At 36.1% G+C, this 21,294-nt stretch overlaps 1 protein-coding gene across 2 annotated transcripts in view; it reads right to left on the bottom strand.

Moving 5' to 3' along the window:
* Positions 1-21,294, bottom strand: part of LOC136040554 (ataxin-10-like) — a 39,109-nt gene that overhangs the window by 10,272 nt on the left and 7,543 nt on the right. For both annotated transcript variants that reach the window (XM_065724764.1, XM_065724765.1), the window contains exons 2-3: positions 4,165-4,662; positions 33-370 (exon numbers count right to left, since the gene is read on the bottom strand). In XM_065724764.1, the coding sequence (XP_065580836.1) occupies positions 33-370; positions 4,165-4,655 (829 nt within the window). In that variant the 5' untranslated portion in view covers positions 4,656-4,662. The remainder of the gene's footprint in view (positions 1-32; positions 371-4,164; positions 4,663-21,294) is intronic.

A 21,294-nucleotide genomic window follows, 5' to 3' on the forward strand; every position in this document is an offset into this window, starting at 1 on the left:
AAAAGAAAAATGAATTATAAAATTAAACTTACAAACTGTTGAAATAAGCAAAGACTTATCCTCCTGCAACATAAGCACGTATTTGTCTGAGCCCGAGGATGATGCGAGGATTTCTAACATCTTAGTATACTCCAAAGGCTCTACATCTTCATTCCTTCTCAACACATGCAACATAAAGTCTGATTTCAATTTGAAGACTTCTGCAGCGTATTGTATAAATGCTGCAGATACTGTAGCTTTACTTTCAGGAGTAGATGCAAGTGCGTGGTAGATAGTTTCTAATAGAAAAAGTCGAGAGGGATGTGGCAGTTCAGGGTAGATGACAGAAAGCTCTTTGCGTGGTAAAATACAAACTTCGATGACATGTTGACTAGAAGAAGAAATTAATAAATTTCTTCTTTTTTTCATTACATGCATTATAGGTAATAAACAGTAAAATTAACTATTTTTCTTTGAAAAGTGTACATGCTACTCAAAATACTGAAAGGACAAAAAAGGGAGGCCGCTTTATACAAGTAGCGCGTATATAGTGTGATTTTCAAAAATAACTGGAAGCACTAAAGAAAAAAATTATCAGAATTTGCCAGTATAGGATAGTTGAGATATAGTATAGTTGAGCACTGAGCAAAAGCATTATAGGACGTAGAGGACAGAGTTTCCACTTCTTCTTCTTAGAGAAATGAGAGATCGCACGAAAATTGTCGTCAAAATGTTAATGCTGTTATAAAGAGTAGCCCTTGCCAATAAAGATCAAACTAGAACACACAAATTTTGGTAACAATACATACGAAGAATCTATATCAAAAGCTACTCATACATCAGAGGAATCTAGTGATTATGCTAATTCTGAATATGAAAAAACATTAATTCTAAAGCTACAAATTTTTTTTCAGAAATAAATTTAAACAATTCATAGAAAGAAAAAAACTTCAAATAGGAACATGATCTTAACGAAAATCACGCAACATTCAAACAAAAAGATTGAGCCGCATCTAAGTGCTCGTTTCAGCCAAATTGTGTTGCAAATCCGCGAACATAGTTTTCCCGGACAAAATTTTGTCCCAGAACATATATGCATTCAAAATAAGAGCAACAGTTATTACATATGGTTTATCCTGTAATTCAAAAATTTCTATAGTATTGCATAATTGACCGCTATGTATTAGGAGAGGAGAAAAGGGCTTTTTTTCTGAGTGGACAGGAATCCCTAAAGACTCAGGAAGCGCCTTTTCAGTCATGAATATTCAAGCTTCCAATGAGAAGTCGTTCAGACATATATGAAGGGGAAACTTAACCCTGACTGCTCTTCATTTGGAGTAAGAATGCAAAATAGGTGCTGAGGAGAGGAAGGGTTCCCTCCAAGGACGGGTTAAGAAAAAAAAAACTTTAAAAACGCGTGACCAATTTCGCTATTTGCATTTTTGCTGCGCTTATACAAGTCAGGCAGAAATTTCAAAGGGGAGGGATCAAACCACGTAACAGGATTTCTTTGGTTATTACGTGATGTGGTTTGTTTATTTATGCAACTATTACATAATGGAGTGTAATTTTCTTTAACAACCCTCCAGGGACAGTGAAAACCTTCGGGGCCTGCTCGTAGTGGACCTTTAGGACGCCGGGCCCAAGCAAACAGTTCCACTCGGCTCCTAGCAACCTTTTCCACCAGGAAGGCGACACAAAACTAACCAGGGTGGCCCTCACCTAACCTAGTAACCTTTTCCATCAGGGCACCCAACTAGCCAATTCAAGCGGGGAGGGGGGAGGGCTAGCATCCAATTCCAACGAGGGGCCCTAGCAGCCAATTCCAACGGGGACCATAGCATCTCATTCCAACAGGGGGCCCTAGCAACCATTTCGAACGGATGGCCCTAGCAGTCAATTCGGAAGGGGGCCATATGAACCAATTAAAATGGGGGGGGGCTAGCAGCCAATTCCAACGGGGGACCCTAGCATCCAATTTCACCTGGCTCCTAACCTAACCACTGGGGACCCTAGCATCCAATTTCACAAGGAGGGCCCCTAGTAACCAATTCCAACGGAGCTCCTAGCAGTCACTTCCACAGGGGCTCTATTCTGCGGGTCAAACCCTTTTACATAAAGACCAAAGAAATCCTGAAGTAAACAAACCCTATTACATAATTAACCCCTGCGTCTCGAAGAAAATTAATAACACTTATTTCTCAAAGAAAATTAGTAACGGCAGAGTCTTGAGGGAATCAGCGTCAAAAAAAGGAGCAGTGGCTATGGCTGTCTTTAAAAGCATTATGTTGTCACTACTCCTGTTGAACGAAAGATTTTATGGTAGATTTTGAATTCTCACTGAGTACCTAATAAACTATTCAAAATAATAATCGCACTCTATGAAGAAAGAGAATGTTGTATATGCACAGAAAATTAGGATCCACATTCTTTATGTCTGGTGTCAAACATGGATGTGTCCTAGCCCATTCCTTTTTGTTATTATAATGTTATTCTAAAGCAGTCCTAAGAGTCTGGAATGAGGATTTGAAGCCAAAAGATTTCTGATCTGGATATCTCTGGCGACGTTGTTCTTCTCAAAAAACCAAAACATGGACCATAGCTGCTACTCGACACGATAGATGAAAAGGCTATAGAAGTAGAGCTTAAAGTGAATATCAGTATCAAGAGGATGGCTACATCGACTCTCCACTTATACTTAAATGCAAAGATAAGGCAATTGAACAGGTAATTGATATTAAGTACCTCAGGAGTTGGAATGATTATAATGGTGAAAAAACCATCAAATCAAGAGGACAATTGAACAAGCTACACTGGCTTTCAATAAGTTGAAACCAATCCGGCTCAGTAGAAAAGTCTCTATGGGCTTGAAACTTCAACTCATGAATAGCAATGTGATGTCCATTCTCCTCTATGCAAGTGAATACGGAAAAATAAATGTCCAACTGGAGAAAAACGTCCTAACCTTTAATGTGACTTAGAAGAATACTAAACATGTCATAATACATCTATGGGTTTCCATAAGGAGGTGTGTCGGTTGTCGGCGTTGAATTATTATTTTAATAACTCGTATTTCACAGAACAATTGAATGGGATCTAAATCATTGCAGTATATTACTTTTATTGCTACACATATTTACTTCTAAGAAATGGTCATAAAGATATCGTAAAAAATGAAAATTTGGGAATCAATTTGCTTGTAATTACTGCCAACTGCACCCTCAACTTTATTTGAATAAATATAAATTTCAAAATTGCAAAACAATTATAACCGTTAGAATATTTATTTGAGATTTGGCATCCTATAATTTCTGCACCCAGGGCAAGTGCCCCCTCTACTCCACCCCCTAAAACCGCCACTGCGCTCCCAATGCCTTTGTTTTCACCCAAACTTAAATCATAATATTTCTTGATTTCATATTTGTGCTCATTATATAATGGAGGGGTTAATGTCCACCCTCATTTATTCCTAGTCAGAGCAACTTAATCTTCATGCAATAAATTCTTAATCTTATTCTTCCGCCCTGAACTTTCAAAACCTCCAACAATTCATGTGTTTGCTAATTTGTTTTATTTAGGACACTAAAATCCTCTGTACAATCTAAATCTAGGACATTTTTACCTTCCTACTCCATACCATGTTGATGTATAGCCTTTGCTGCGTTTATTGGGGCAAAGTCAATTAGAATAGTGCATTTGAGAAAAATGGGACAAATACATGATGAACCCCTGATTCCACGCCAATCCAACTACTAATCTTACAACCTGCCTTTTGATGCAGCAATAATATTCTTAAACATAGCCCAAATCACATTTATATACTTATCTAGTAGATTATACAAGGGTTAGACCTTCACTTCTCAAAAGTTTTTCTATCAATTAAGTCAATCATAATCAATAATCTATGAAACTGTGGATTTATGATGGAGCTGCTTCTCAATTATAGTCGAAGAGAGATAACTAGGTCATTGGATCCTGTCTTTACCCTAAAATCAAAATATTGTTCTCTTACCGTCAGCATCTAAGAATCCTACAGATTAAGCAATACAAAGACAAAACTGTTATTCAGAAGATTTGTTTTCTCTAATTTCAACAAAAACCAACAGCATGATATGCACTAAAAACGATATTCTTTTCAAGACTTTTTTTATATCAGAACAACCTTAAATTTAGACAAATAATTACCTAAACTCAGCATCATCTTGTGCAGATTTCGTTAATTTTTCTAAAATGGTTGTCACATATTCAGAACAAAGGATCTCATCAAGCAAATGTTCATTCTGTAGAAATACATTAAGCAGTAGCATTGAAAAGGAGTTCCAAATTTTTGTAGCATCTAGTGTAAAGCAGAGGTGCAGAATTTTTTTCTTTACCAAGTTCCAGATTGTCAAAGAATTGCTAGGATTGTTTACAGTTAAATTTCCAAGAAACTGTATAGCTACTGCAGTCATTAATAATACTTTTTCTGACTGCTGTTGAAGTGAAATTCCATCACATATGATGGTTTCCACTTTTTCTAACAATCTAGTATTTTCTCCAATAAATTTCTGCACATTAACACCACGACTGCATGCACTTCTCAAAGCTCGAAGCAAATCAGTCACACTCTCCAAGTCTTGGATATCATGGAAAATAATACCATTGATTGTTTTTGAAACATCTTCCAAATCTGCCATTGTTAATCTAAAATATAGAAGCAAATCTTTTTGACAGAAAAAGAACAAAAGATATACAAGAAAAAGAAACAGATAAATGAGCTATGATACCCTGATTATCCAGGTGAGTGTCCTGAGTACGAGTGTCCAGACATGTACAAAGAAGTATCCCTGTTCAACCCCACTGGTCCAGAAGGTCCAATAAGGAAAATGTAATAAGAAAAGAGGTACCAACATTCTTCGCAATAGGACGACCATGAGTTGCGCAATAGGACAAGCTAATTGCAACCTTAAGTGGAAGGAAGAAGAGCAATATTTGAAGCAAAAAAATTTGTATGAAGCAAAAATGAGACTTTTTTTTGCTCCAAGTGCTATTTTTCCGAAGAGGATCAAGAATGATAATTATTTATATCAGATTTGTCTCCTGTTTTATAAACTGGTATTATATGTGCTTTTTTTCATCTATTGGCAAATAAACGTGAACACTAATCAAAAATATGAATGTGAGGTTTAAAATTTACACGTGCTATACCATTCAGCAAATAACCTGGTAATTCAACATATGTCAACGATTTACATTTTTGATTAGCACTTTTAGATGCTGCAAATAGCACCTTGGGATGCAATGACTTTTTCTTTCATCAGACATCAGCTTTTCCCAGAAGAATCTGAACTTCGAAAGACATTTCGCAATAAAACTCTTTCACTTTATCTACAGAGTATTACCAGCAGCTTCTTATAAATTTTAAAACCCATTACATATATTTGTAGTACGATGTGTTCTAACTTTGAATAAATAATTCATTAATTGATTTCAAAATGTATTTATTTATCTAAGGTTTAATCAGTAAAAACTGTTTCCCTCTTGGATTTCAGTCAAACAGTTCGTGGTAACGAACTGTAGTAAGGAGCGACCCGGTTCAATAGTAACCAAAACTCTAAAAAACGGAATTTTGTCAGCAATAGCTACATCAAAAGAATCGCAATTTAATACTAATTTTAAATATATAAGTTTAATCAAGTTTAGTCTTACCCATCAAAAGTTACGAGCCTGAGAAAATTTGCCTTATTTTAGAAAATAGGGGGAAACACTCCCTAAAAGTCATAGAATCTTAACGAAAATCACACCATCAGATTCAACGTATCAGAGAACCATACTGAAGAATTTTCAAGCTCCTATCTACAAAATGTGGAATTTTTGTGAGGTAATTTTTGCCAGAAGGCAGATCACGGATGCGCGTTTATGTGTTTGTTTGTTTTATTGTTGTTTTTTTTGTTTGTTTTTTCCCCCAGGGGTGATCGTATCGACCCAGTGGTCCTATAATGCTGCAAAAGGGCTCATTCTAACGGAAATAAAAAGTTCTAGTGTCCTTTTTAAGTGACCAAAAAAATTAGAGGGGCACCTAGGCCCCCTCCCACGCTAATCATTTTCCCAAATCCATCGGATCAAAATTCTGAGATAGCCATTTTATTCAGCATAGTCGAAAAACCTTATAACTATGTCTTTTAGGACGACTTAATTCCCCAAAGTCCCCGTGGAAGGGGCTACAAGTTACAAACTTTGACCTGTGCTTACATATAGTGATGGTTATTGGGAAGTGTACAGACGTTTTCAGAGGGATTTTTTTTTTGTCTGGGGAGGAGCTGTTGAGAAGAGAGAGATAAGTTGAGGGAACTTTCCATGGAGTAATTTGTCATGGGGGAAGAAAATTTCCATGAAGGGAGCGCAGGATTTTCTAGCATTATTTTTTTTTAAATAAATATGAAAAGTTTTTTCATCTGAAAGTAAGGAGCAGTATTAAAACGAACAAAAATTACCACGCATATGAGGGGATTCGTCCCCTCCTCAATACCTCACTCTTTACGCTAAAGTATTTTAAGTAATTTCAACTATTTATTCTACGGCCTTTGTGATTCAGGGGTCATTCTTAAGGAATTGGGACAAAACTTAAGCTTTGTTGTAAAGAGCGAGGTACTGCTGAGGAGGTAAACCCCCTCATATACGTAATAAAAACATACGAATACAAAAGCTCATTACATAAGCTAATTCGTAAGTTACGTATATCTTTTACTAATAAAAACGTTTGTAAAAATTTAAATGTTCTAGTTGCCTTTTTAAGTAACCAAAAAACTGGGGGGAGGGCAACTAGGCATCCTCCCCCACCCCTTTTCAAAATCGTCAGATCAAAACTATGAGAAAGCCATTTAGCCAAAAAAAATGAATATGCAAATTTCGTTCTAATTATTCATCTGCGGAGAGCCAAAATCAAAACATGCATTAGTTGAAAAACGCTCAGAAATTAAATAAAAAAAGCAAGTTTTTTTAACTGAAAGTAAGGAGCGACATTAAAACTTATAACGAACAGAAATTAATTCGTATATGAAAGGGGCTGGTCTCTCCTCAACGCCCCGCTCTTTACGCTAAAGTTTTTTACTGTTTTAAAAATTAGAGTTGAGAGAAAATGTCAAACTTTAGCGTAAAGAGCGGGGCGTTGAGGAGGGACCAGTACCTTTCATATACGAAGTGATTTCTATTCGTTTTAAGTTTTAATGTCGCTCCATACTTTCAGTTAAAAAAAAAACTTTTTTTATTTAATGCAGACAAAGAATCAAACGCTTTCTATTTTACAAAAATCTTTACAAAAGTCTGGATTGAATTCATCTCGTTGATTACTCCACCCAACATCAGCATGCCTTTCTTTTAATCCCGACTGATTTGATGTAAAAATATCAATAGTTAGTTTGACTTCTTTCATTGCATGGGAAAGATTGCAAAAGATAAGGGGTATTCTTGGAGATGGATATTTTCAAACTCATCTAACTGCCAGATATGAAAAAAGGTCCAAAGTTGCCAGTAGCAGAATTCGAAAGAATTCCAAAAAATGCTCACACTTCAGCGGCACAACTTGTGTTTTGACAGCTTTTCTTTGAACAAAACTTATTTTTGTATGTAAGCATGGTATTATCAGATGAAATCTACCAACAAATTTTGAAACTGCAAAGTAGCATTTCTACTTTCCTATCCAACTTTTTCCACAGTGGCTATCTACAAACTCATCTAAGATCGGTTTGCATAGGCCTAAAATATCCGCATCTGAAACCAATACAAAATTTCAATCACATCTTGTGGAGTCCTCCAGCCCCAGCAATTCCTAAATGACATCTTCTTTGTACTCAGATTTTTTTAACAGCTAATTTAAAACATATATTTATTTTTTAGGGATATCAAATTATAAAAAGTATTTTCATAATCACCAGCTATATTATTTTGAAAATTTGGCTGAAATAGAAGAGAATATTTATTGATGAAGAAATTTCGAGAATATCACATTATCAAATATTACTTCCAGATCACGAGAAGCCATACCCTGTAACCAAAAGCTGGCAAACCAAAATAAAACTAACACAAATAAGAACAACTAAGAACAGTAAAAAAAAAAAATCTTCATTCCCAGTCATTTTCTATCAAATTAATATTCTGCAAGATCTCTATGTGGATATAAATAAAAAATAAAAAAAATGTCTACTGAAAGTAATGAGCCACAATAAAACCCAAAACGAGACAAAAATTATAAAGTATATGAAGAGGTTGACCCCCTCCTCAATACCCTGCTTTTCACGTTAAAGTTTTTAGCACTTCTGAAAAAAACTTCCTATTCTAAATAAACAGGAGTGTTCAATTTCAGGAGTCGTTCTTAAAAATTTAGACAAACAGCCAAACTTTAGAATAAAGAGCAAGGTATTGAAGGGGAGACAAATCCTTCATATACGGAACAATTTATGTTAATTTTTAGTTTTGTTGTTGCTCCTTACTTTCGGTTGAAAAAACTTATTTGTTTTTTATTTTAATTTCTGATCGTTTTTTAAATAATGGTGGTAACTCCTGCTCACCCTCCATGAACAAGTTTCTCGTTCTACGGGAAACTTCTCCATAGAAAGTTCCTTCATAACATACACCCCCCCCCTCTGTAAAATTCTATCCTGACTGAATCCACACGCAAAATTGAGTTAACAAAGAGATAGTGAGACAAAAAAAAAGAATTTCGTACAAGAATTTCTGTCAAATACCCCAGCGTAAAATTTCTCCTGGAAAGCTCATCCCCAGAAGTTTCTTTCCCCAGGGAAAATTCTCCCAATGAAAACCCATTCCAAATAAAACATCTCCCCCTCCCCCCGAAATGTCTATACACTTTCGAAAAACAAAAACAGTAACACAACAGCATTCTCTGATACGCTAAAATCTGATGCAATTTTCATAAACATTTCTAGACTTTTAGGCGGTGTCTCCATCTTTTTTTAAATCATGGCAAGTTTTCACAGGCTTGCAAAATTTTGATGAGAGACACTAAACTTGATGAATCTTATACGTTTATAATCAAAATAATAAGTTGATTATTTTTCTGTATCCACTGATATCAAATTTCCGTTAATGGTCCTGCCAATTAATGGTCCAGCCTTAACTTTTGGCTCATATTTGTGACGACCCCTTTCAACAGACTTAATTTTCCCTTAGACTAATGGGAGAATCATCAGTTTCTGGACATCTTAAAACCACACTTAAGCTGGTATTTTTCTTAAGTTTCCAACACCCCTTTTCCCTGGTTTTACGGAAGGAGGTTGAGGAGGCACTTGCGCAGAGCACAAATTTCAAATAAATGATCTAACATTTATACTCATTTTGTAGTTTTTGAAATTTTACTTTTATTGAAATAAAGTAGAGGGTACAATTAGTAGCAAGTTACTAACTTACTTTAATTCTTATATATTAATACTTAATGCTTACTGTAAGCAGTAGCAATGTTAAGCAATGGCCCCCTATAATTCGGAAATAAATGTAATTTATTAAGTAGCTTTAAAACTGTTGGTCGTTTTAAGTGTCAAATCCGCTCTTTACTTTGAGTTGATAATTATTTTTAAATTAATTCCTGCTCGTTTTTAACATAAAGAAAACGAGAAAAATAGAGTCCAATACACTTCATAAAATGTTTAACATTAAAAATTTTCCAAATATACAGCCTTTGAAACTTTATCACCAAATAAAAATGTGAACCTAGTTAATGGCAAAATTGAAAATCTTCTATGCTTCCTGTTTTACCACATTGGAACAGGTCAATGTTTTCCCTGATATTTAAGATTCTTTGTAAAACAATGTTCACTGGATAAGTTAATAATTGTGTTGCAAAAGCAACACTTTTTTTCCCCTAGAACCCCGATTCAGCTTATTCCTAGAAAATGGTAAGGGTTTAACCTCTACGGTTTTTACAGAAAGTGTGGACCTTAAGCTGGATTGATGAATATGACTTTGCATTTTGGAAAGCTTTGTAGAACTCTTGCCTGGGGCCAAAAAGAATGGTTTTTGCTTGTCCTTAAGCCAGAGCCTATAGTGTGCGAAGTGAAACCAAATTCCATGACCAAACTACAGCCAATTTGACCTATCTTGACAGAGTAATAATATCATTATAAAAAACATTCAAGAAATAATATTCACTGTATATTTACCTTCTTATTCTCCAATAATTCCATTTGTGTTCTATCTTCAGATGTGGAGGGTGTATTCATTTCCACTTTTGAAAGTTTTAAAATAAGAGAAGCTAATCTTGAACTGATAGACTTTAGGAAGTAAAAGCATATTTTCTCTTTTGGTTTTTGACCAGTCAACAACTAATTGAATTTAAGCCCGATTAACTCTGTACCTGTTTCGAATAAATAATGAGTGAATTACTTTTGAACTTGTAATTGAAACTTGTTAGATAAATTTATAAACTTGTATATGATTACGGCTTAAGGACTATTTATGGATTGTGGCTGTGAGTTAGTATTCAGCACTACTATCATCTGAGTCGTGCATTGAAATATTCGGATTACTTGCAAATCACTGGATTACTTGCCCCACTCAAAGATAAGTTATTATTTATTCTCATTGCATTCATTTAGCCAGTGTGGATCATCTCATAACTGTGCTTATTGAGAACTTCTCTGTGGATATACCTTTTTCACTTAATTGTTTTTGGACTGATGCCGAGTCGTGAGTGAAATTTGCTTATCATGGACAATTGGAATACCATTATGCTTTATTATTGCACAGTTTTAAACTTTGCTCGACACAATCTCGATGAGGGGTTGGACAATCAGTCGATTGTGAAATACGCTAGTGATTTTTCCCGTATGAAGATGTTCTTGGCGCTAAGAAACTTTTATATAGCAATTGTTTCCCAGATGAGCCTATACCTCGTCGTTCGGGACCCAGTGCTAAGAATAGTTCATTGTCGGACATTATCGCTACTCTTTCTCGCTGTTCTGCAGAAAATATTGATATTCCAGAGTTCGTGATCAAATCCCCCTCTGAGGTCCCTAGCATTCCAGCGTCAGCTTATTCTATCCCTACCGTCAAAGTCAACCAGTGCCTTAATCAGCTAAAATTGCTTGCTCACCTCAATAGTCCAGCAACGTCTATAAATAGTTCTTTGGTCTCGGATAGTAAGGGTACCAATCGAAAACCCTCATACGCCGTCGTTCTTAAATATCCGCCTCCAGAACTAAGAGACCCTGTTTCTCGCAAGGAAAAGCTTGATTCTTTCTCCGGACATGACGGAATTATGTCGGTAAAGTCCGATTCGGCAAGGAAAAGATGGGTTGTTGTTACGCGGGATAAAGTTTCCGCCAATTCTCTTGCCGCATTTGCTGTTGCGAGCTATCCAAATATTCTTGCTAAAGTGATTGATCTGCAAACCTCTTGGAGTAATTAGGGGACTTCCCGATAGTGTTTCTAGCAGTATACTCATCTCCACTATTCCTGGTCTTGTTGAGGCCAGCCGGATCGGCTTTTCTCATACATTTCCTTTAGAGTTCCTTGATTCCGCTGCACTAAAATCTGCCATCGCTACAGATCTGCGCTTGGGTTACGAGTCTTTTAAAATATTGGAATACAAAAAACTGCCCAGACGGTGTCTTCGATGCCAAAGTATACATCATTCGTTAGCTCACTGCCCATGCGCCCCAAATGAGATGAAGTGCTCTAAATGTTCTGTATACCATTCCAATACTAAAGACAATCCTTGCTTAGAGGCTCCAAAATGTGCCAACTGCGGCGAAGCTCGTGTTTCCTATAGTATGAATTGCCCAGTGATCAAACGCGCTCTGAACTCTGCTCCAAAATGAACCAAGCCACTATTTTAAGTCTTGCTTCTTTCAATATTAACGGCACAAAAGACAAAGACTTGTTAATTAATGAATTATTAGTCCATGACATAGTGTTCTTGCAAGAACATCTTTTGACCAAATCAAACGTTTCTAGCCTGAAGCGATCTTCTGTCCACCATTTTTTTCGCAAGAGGCCAAGAAAACTAGAGGCCGCCCTTCCGGTGGCCTAGACATTTTCTTCCGTTCCCCATCAAAGCCCTCTGTGATTCATTGTGATGATAATATCTTAGCGATTCAATGTGACAGTACTGCCTTTATAAACGTTTACTTACCTTGCAATCGACGTTCTATAGCATTGTTCACATATTTTGCTAAATGTTGCTCCAGTTTAAAGTCTCTACTCGAAAGTCTACGTTTGAAAGACCTAAATTGGGCTTTAGCTGGTGACCTTAACGGTGACATTCTTGGTACCTCCGATAGGTCAATCCTCTTGCTAGAATCACTTTCTAGCATATATCACGTCGCAGGTAAGAGCCTCCCATTCACATATATTCATAACAGAGGCTGTTCAAAATCAAACCTGGATTATGTGATCTCTTCCAGTTCCAGCTTAATATCATTGATTGTCAGGGTGGACGAAGAGAAGATTGATGACGATCACCTTATTCTTAGCTGTAATTTGTCCTGTGAGCTATCTGGCAAAACACTTTCGGCTCAGCCGAAGTGGCATACGAAGTTGAACTGGGATCGTGCTAATGTCCCACTATACCTTGCTACGCTAACTGCTTTACTGTCAACCATAAAAGTGCCATATCACCTGCTGCAAACGTCAGTTTCCTCGCCTTCACGTAGAGTTGACCTAAATTGCTATTATTATAAAATTTTCCATTGCCTTAAATCAGCTTCCAAAGCTGCGGTGCCTGTGGATAAAGTTCGGATTGGTATAAGAAATCCTAATTGGAACGTTGATCCTGAAGTAAAACGTGCTAAGCAAAAAGCCAAATTTTGGCAACGTATGTGGATATCATGTGACCGACCATCGTCCGGAGCTGTTTTTGGAAAAGTTTCGGTTGTTCCCATGCACATCATGTTTTAAGTCGACTCATGAAAGATGCCGTAAAAACTAAAATGTCTTTATACTGTCTTACTGTTGATATTTCTGGAGCTTTCGGCAATATTGTGCACTCTCAGGCTTTATTTTCCCTTGTGTCTTCAGGTGTTAATCCTTCCGTATTAAGTTTATTGTCTTCTTGGTATTCAAAGTCGACCCGGCAAAATTGACAAGGGAGTTCGGCAAGGTGCCGTATTGTCTCCTAGTATATTCAAATGCGTGCTTGCATCGTGCCTGCGTCCCCTTAGAAGTTCTGTTTTTTACAGTAATATTAGTTTGTCTTCTATTGCATATGCAGATGACGTTCTTCTTGTTGCCCGGACTCGCCATGGATTGTTTTCTAATTTTACTATATTAACCAATGAACTATATAAGATTGGATTGTCAGTTAATGCGTCTAAATGCGAGTTTATTAGTTTTAATAGCCTTTATGCGGTCGCTCCATTCGTTGCTGAGACTGCAGTTCTACCATGTTCTTCTTTAATTAGTTGGCTTGGTCTGTGTTTCGGCCCAACACTTTCCACTACCTGTTCATCCCTAGTGAATCAAGCCGTGAAAAACCTACGCGTCGCTTACGGAAAAATATCCCCAAACAAAAGCCGTTACAACCGCAACGGTTTGTGTATGATTTATAACGCTTATTGCGCTCCTGTGCTTTTGTTTTTATCAGGCATGGCTCATCTGTTTCGCAAGAAAGATCGACATACTCTACGTACGGCTTATTTCAGATATTCCAAATTCCTCCTCCGGCTTCCTAGATGGCGCCGAAACAAAAAAATAATTGCTCGATTTGGTTTAATTGATGTGCCTTCTCAGATTCGGTCTTCCAGTGATGATTTATGTAAAAAGACTATCAACTTTATTCACGTTTATGACCCTCTGCAGCCTTTTTTCCATATTGATACTGGTTAATTAGTCCATGCTGCCTTTTGTTAGTTTGAATTTTTTTTTCGTCGCTGCTTATCGTTTTTGTTTTTGTTAATTGATAATACTATGTACTTTGTGTTTTTTATACTTTTACGGGTAATAAAGTTCATTCATTCAAAGCCTGTGTCATAGAGAACTATGTGAAGTTATACAGTCAAGCTTTCCTTTCATCAAATCATGTTTCTACTTTTGAGTGGAAAGCTCTATTCTAGCAGGAAAGCAGGCAATAAATAGAAAAATTTACAGAATCAGAAAAGTCGTATTTTCCCTTGGGTCCGAAAGTGCTGCCATCTATTGTTTCTATCCATTTCTGCTCATGATCTCAGCTGATTTTAATATTCGGTTTTTTGCACTTGGGATTGCAGTAGAGAAATGGTATGAGACGCTCCTCCTCCAGCCTAATCTATTCAAGGCCTTCCTCTTTACACCCTCCCAGGAAGTTCCTATTTCCTTAAATCTTTATTTATGACATCCTCCCAATTCAGACGAGGACGACCTGCTTTCCGTGTAGCAACAAACGGTTGGCCAAAAAGGACAATCTTAGGTAATCTGTCATCCTTCATCCGCAGAACGTGGCCTAGCCATCTCAAACTTTCTTTCATTATAGCCCTAAAAAGCGGGATTGAACCACATTTTTTGTTCAGCCTACTGTTTGAAATACGGTGAGTCAGCCGGGTACCCAGAACAATCCGTAAGCAATTTCTCTGGAAAATATCAAGTAAATTTTCGTCTGCTTTTAGGAGCTCCCATGCTTCAGAGCCATATTTGACCACTGTCATCACTGTAGCTTCCAATATTCTAAACTTCGTTTGCAGACTTATCTTTCTATTTTTCCGAACTTTTTTTTAATTCTGTAAAAACACCCTGATCCTTAGCTATTCTACTTTTAACATCTTCACTGCTCCCACCGTATTTACAAATAATAAATAAAAAAAACTAGTTTTTTTTAACTGAAAGTAAGCAGCGACATTGAAACTTAAAACGAACAGAGATTACTCCGTATATGAGATGGGTTGTCCCCTCCACAATCCCTTGCTCTTTACGCTAAATTTTTTAATTGTTTTAAAAAGTAGAATTGTGGTAAAGAGTCAAACTTTAGCGCAAAGAGCGAGGGTTTGCGGAGGGGACAGCCCATTTCATATACGGAGTAATTACTGTTCGTTTTAATGTCGCTACTTACTTTCAGTTAAAAAAAACTAGTTTTTTTATTTAATTTCTGAACGTTTTTGAATTAATGCATGTTTGATTTTGGCTCTCCGCACATAAATTATTAAATGAAATTTGCGTATTAATTCTTTTTTTGGCTAAATGGCTTTCTCTTAGTTTTGATCAGACGATTTTGAGAAATAAGGGGTGGCGAAGGAGGCTTAGTTGACCTCAAATTTTTCAGTTACTTAAAAAGACAGCTAGAACTTTAAATTTTTAACGAACTTTTTTATTAGTAAAAAATATACGTAGCTTAAGACTTAACTTACGTAACAAACTTTTATATTCTTATATCTTTATTATGTATATGAGGGGGTTTGTCCCCTCGTTAATACCTCGCTCTTTACACTAAGTCTAAAGTTTTGCCCCAATTCTTTAAGAATGACCCCTGAATCAGAAAGGCCGGAGAATAAATAGTTGAAATTACTAAAAATACTTTAGCACAAAGAGCGAGGTATTTATCTCCTCCTAAATACCTCGCTCTTTATTCTAAAGTATTTTTAGAGCCCCTCATATGCGTAATAATCTCTGTTCGTTTTAAGTTTTAATGCTACTCCTTACTTTCAATTGAAAAAAATGTTTCATGTTTATTTTTTCATTGCATTTTTTATAGTAATGCTAGAAAATCCCGCGTCCTTTTCATTGAATTTCTCTTCCCCGTGACATATTCCTCCAAGGAAAGATCCTCCCCCATAGCCCCCTCCCCTTAACCCCACCCCAAACCAAACAAATCCCCCTGAAAACGTCTGTACACTTCCCAATAACCATTACTGTGTGTAAATACCGGTAAAAGTTTGTAACTTGTAGCCCCTCCCCCATGGACTGTGGGGGAGTAAGTCATCCCCTAAGACATAGTTATTATGGTTTTCGACTATGCAGAACATAATGGGATCCGTTGACTTTGGGAAAATAATGAGCGTGGAAGGGGCCTAGGTGCCCTCCAATTTTTTGGTCACTTATAAAGGGCACTAGAACTATTCCGTTAGAATGAGCCCTCTTGTGACATTCTAGGACCACTTGGTCGATACGATGACCCCTAGGAAAAAAACATCAAAAAAACAAATAAACACGCACCCGTGATCTGTCTTCTGGCAAAAAAAAAATTCTACATTTTTGTAGATAGGAGCTTGAAATCTTTACAATAGGGTTCTTTGATACGTTGAATGCGATGGTGTGATTTTCGTTAAGATTCTATGACTTTTAGGGGGTGTTCCCCCTATTTTCCAAAATAAGGCAAATTTTATTAGGCTCACAACTTATTAGGCTCCGTTTATTAGAGCTTTGTTTACTATCGAGCCGGCTCACTCCTTACTACAGTTCGTTACCACGAACTGTTTGATACTACCAAGGTAAGTGAAGCTGCCAACCTGATCAACCTTTTCGTTACCCAACGACACCTTTTCATCTTCACTTATTCCTAGCCTTAGTGACTTAGTCTTCTTCACATTAATTTTCAAGCCTATTCTAGCACCTTGAACTCGTAAAACCTCTAAAAATTCATTCATTTTGCTCACACATTCATCTAATATACTTAAATCATCAGCATAATCTAAGTCAAGGAGCATTTTCCCTCCCCATTTGATTCCGTGGTCTCCAATTGCCTTTCCTGTGCTCCTTAAGACAAAGTCCATCAAAATGATCCACTTAAATGGGGATAGAAAACAACCCTGCTTAACTTCTGATTTGATACAAAACCAGTTGCTAACCTCATTTCCTACCTTAGCCGCAGCATTATTATTCTCGTACATAGCACAAATCACTTAGGTACTTCCCCTTTTTCAAAAATTATATTCATAATCTTCAGTAGCTTATTTCTAACCTCAGAGCCACAATATTTAAGAAACTCATTTATCACACTATCAGCACCTGGAGCCTTATTATTTTTTAATCCTTTTAGTACTGTCGCTAATTCTTCCTCACAAAACAAATCTTCTTTCACATCTAAGGTATCACAAACTTTTTCATTTTCATCAATTACTTTTCCTGCAACTGTATCTCGGTTTAGCACATTCTTAAAATGTTCTGTCCATCTTTCTTTAACTTTTTCCTTGTCACTAATTGTGGCCCCGTTCCTATCTTTAACTTGGACGAGTCCGGATTGACTACTTCGTCTCAATTTATTAACATGCCAGTATAATATTTTACTATTATGCCGTCTAGCTGCATCTTCCAGATCCTCAGCAATTTTATCCATGACCTCCACTTCACATCTCCTTAGTACATATTTTAATGCTTTCTCCACTTTTTTTACATTCCTTTTGTTTTAATGCGATCTATCGCTCAGATAATTCTTGTACAAACCCCTTCTACTCTCTATTAAACATAAAGGTTTTTCATTAATATTCCTAGTTGCAGTCTTAGCACTCTTCCCTAAGACACCATCAGCAACTTCACAAATTTTTTTTTTTCTAAAATTATTCCATCCATCTTCCACATTGTCAAATTTTAAACTCTTAAGTTTAGTATTCAACTGTTCCTGGAAGGTTTTTCTCAAATTTTTATCCTGGAGTCTACCAACATCATAACTTTCAGGGAGGTAGTTACCTCCCGGTTATGATCTATATTATTAATATAGATCAGGGTACCCCGAAAAAAACAACTTAATACAAAATCATAAACAATATTTAGATAAATCACGTATACTAAAAGTTTAGTACAACAAACTAAATCTTAAAGATTCAAAATCCATGCAGAATTGCAAGCAATGAATAGCATGATATCTGGGGCTATCAGAATAACGCTTGGTTCTATTATGAGGTTGAGCATCCTGAGCTGGGCATGGGAGTTGAGGAAAGTTGAGGGGTGATATGCACAACAGCAATAATTGTGAATCTGGCTACAAAAAACTCAGTGCATGCAACATTCACATTTGCCCACCTGAAAGCCTGTTTATGCTGTACTACTGTCATCTGCAACAGCTCAATGCTGACAATTTTAGTAAAAGCCAAGCACCAGTACTTATATTTATGATTGTTCAAATTCTAGCGCCTACTTTAATAGCATCCCTCTTGCCCCCCCCCCCCGATTAAAATACTGAAGCTACACCCCTGACAGCAATTATAGGGAAACTGGAGAGCCCAGAACCACCATTGTTTTCCCCTGAAGGATAGCCCATGCCCCTTGGCTCTCTGGATGTGGATCCCCTCTTCCTCCGAATAAAAATCCTGCAACTATACTCCTGGTTCTGACCAGACTAGCCTGGTCCCTGCTATGAATTCCACTAGACCCTCTGGCCCAATTTGTGATTATAAAACAGTAAAGTGCAAAAAAGTACCTTTACAACAGCTACTACTACTACTACTAACAACTCACTGCAGTACCAAGCCGCCTGAGGCCAACATAGCTACGCATGCTCCTCCTCCTACCTAATCTATTCAAGGCCTCCCTCTTTACACCCTCCCAGGAAGTTCTCATTTCCTTTAAATCTCTATTTATGACATCCTCCCAACCCAGACAAGGACGACCTGCTTTCCGTGTGGACCTTTCTTTCATTATAGCCCTAGAAAGCGGGATTGAACCACATTTTTTTGTACAATCTACTGTTTGAAATATGGTCAGTCAGCCGGGTACCCAGAACAATCCGTAGGTAATTTCTCTGCAAAACATCTAGTAAATTTTGATCTGCTTTTCGGAGCGCCCATGCTTCAGAGCCATATTTGACCATGGTCATCACTGTAGCTTCCAATATTCTAAACTTGGTTTGCAGACTTATCTTTCTATTTTTCCAAACTTTTTTTAATTCTGTAAAAACACCCTGATCCTTAGCTATTCTACTTTTAACATCTTCACAGCTCCCACCGTCTTTACTAATAATACTACCAAGGTAAGTGAAGCTGCCAACCTGATCAATATTTTCGGTACCCAACGTCACCTTTTCATCTTCACGTATTCTTAGCCTTAGTAACTTAGTCTTCTTCATATTAATTTTCAAGCCTATTCTAGCGCCCTGAACTCGCAAAACCTCTAAAAATTCATTCATTTTGCTCACACTTTCATCCAATATGCTTAAATCATCAGCATAATCTAAGTCCAGGAGCGTTTTTCCTCCCCATTTGATTCTGTGGTCTCCAATTGCCTTTCCTGTGCTCCTTAAGACGAAGTCCATCAAAATGATCCATATAAAGGGGGATAGAACACAACCCTGCTTAATTATTGATATAAAACAAAACCAGTTGCTAACCTCATTTCCTACCTTAATGGTAGTCTGCAGCAGTATTATTCTCGTAATTATTGATATAAAACAAAACCAGTTGCTAACCTCATTTCCTACCTTAACTGCACAGTATTATTCTCGTACATAGCACAGACCTTTACAAGTCGTTTTCAATTCCCAACACTTCTGTTAAGCAATGCTGAAAGTCTTAACTTCGAAACTTTCGATGAATTAGACTCGTTTTCTAATATATATATAAATTTATATAAATATATATAAATAAATATAAATATATATATAAATATATATATAAATATATATAAATATATATATATATATATATATATATATATATATATATATATATATATATATATATATATATATATATATATATATATATATGTATATATATATATATATATATATATATATATATATATATATATATATATATATCAGATATAATAGCTATTACATGCTCCAAATTTTCGTATGTTAAAAATTAATAATTTTTCCCAGTTTATTAAACTCAGACCCAAAATCTACCCTCTCAATAAATAATATGGCAGAATTATTTTCTTTATCCATAATAATTTTTATCCAAGTGAAATTTGAATTACTTTTTTAGCTTCCTTTGATGAGATAATATGGGTGTATGTTCAAACTTTTAATCTTGTCCTTTGTTGTTTTTAATATTCTCCTAATCAGAGATCTTCTGACAAAATAAATATAGAAAATCTACATTCTGATGCTGACTATATACTATGGAAATATCCAAATGCTGGAATTCTCCTGTTAGGTGATGATAATGATTTAAAACTTGACTCTACCTGCAGCTCTTTTAATTAAAAGCAGAATATAACGGTTCCAACTACCAAAGGCAATACTAGTCATGATTTAATATGTACCAATATGTCAAACTTCTACAAAACCATCTCCACTATGCCTCCTCTAGGGAGTATTCACCACTTTAGACTACTCCTATCTCCATACCTAAAGTTAAACAGTCCTTTGCTATTACTGAAACTGTCAATAGACCTCTTATTGACTCATGACTCAATAACTTCAGCTCTTGGATTACTAGTAATCCAACTCCGAAATTTATATAGGAGTAATTATGAGCCCCATTCTCCCAAGAAAAAAAATTAAAATGTAGTCTACTGACAAGTCTCACATTACTACAAATACTTATAAGAAAAAAAAGCAATTTGTTTAAGCAAGGCTATATTACCAAGGCTAACAGTCTAAGAAAATTCCTTAATAAAAATGGAATAAGGCAGCTTCTGTATTATAGTAGCAAAGATTATAATCTACCAAGCCCAAGAAATTGTACAGGAAATTTAAAGAGATATTCAGAAAAAACCCTTTAGAAGTTAATTTTCATCTCCGTGAGCCCCTTATAAGACCAATAATAGGCTAATTTAAACTTGTAACATTGCGTCTACTATACAGATTCTCCCCTGTTTCATTGGCTCATATCCAACTCTTCCTCTGAATACCTCCTTCCCCCTCATTTCTCTCTGATGTTATAAAAAAATCCAAAAGCTTCAAAAATCAAGAACTTGCCCCTTAGATATCTCAATTGACTTAATTAAAGTCTTATCATAGATATCTTCTGAGTCCTCATTTGTTATTTTCAATTAAATCATAAGATTTGGTAAATTCCCAAGTTGCTGGAAACTAGGTTTTATGACACCCATCCCAGAAAAATCTACTGATTTGGTTTTCATCAGCATGCATCCTATTACACTCACTCCAGTTTTTCCAATGTTGTATGAAAGATTCAATTATGGCTGACTTAAAATGAAAGTTAGTCCACAAATTGAAATCCAACAGTTTGATAACTAAGGAAAACCTCCATCAGTCACTAACCTTTGCAATTGGTACATACTGTAATAAGTAACCTAGAAACCAGTGGCTAAACCTGGCTTTAGTTGGTTTACAAATAGTATTTGGCTTGTTTCAACTCAGCATCCTAATTTGTGTATTACAGGATAATTTTGAATTTGATCCTTTGTTGGTAAATATTGTTATATTGTTCCTTTCAAAAGACCACAAGTTGTAAAATACAAAAATATTTTCTCTAAACCCCTCCCTATTTACTCTAGAATTCCACAAGA

Source organism: Artemia franciscana, chromosome 21 (genome assembly GCF_032884065.1).
Source record: "Artemia franciscana chromosome 21, ASM3288406v1, whole genome shotgun sequence".
In the NCBI taxonomy this organism is placed as follows: domain Eukaryota; kingdom Metazoa; phylum Arthropoda; class Branchiopoda; order Anostraca; family Artemiidae; genus Artemia; species Artemia franciscana.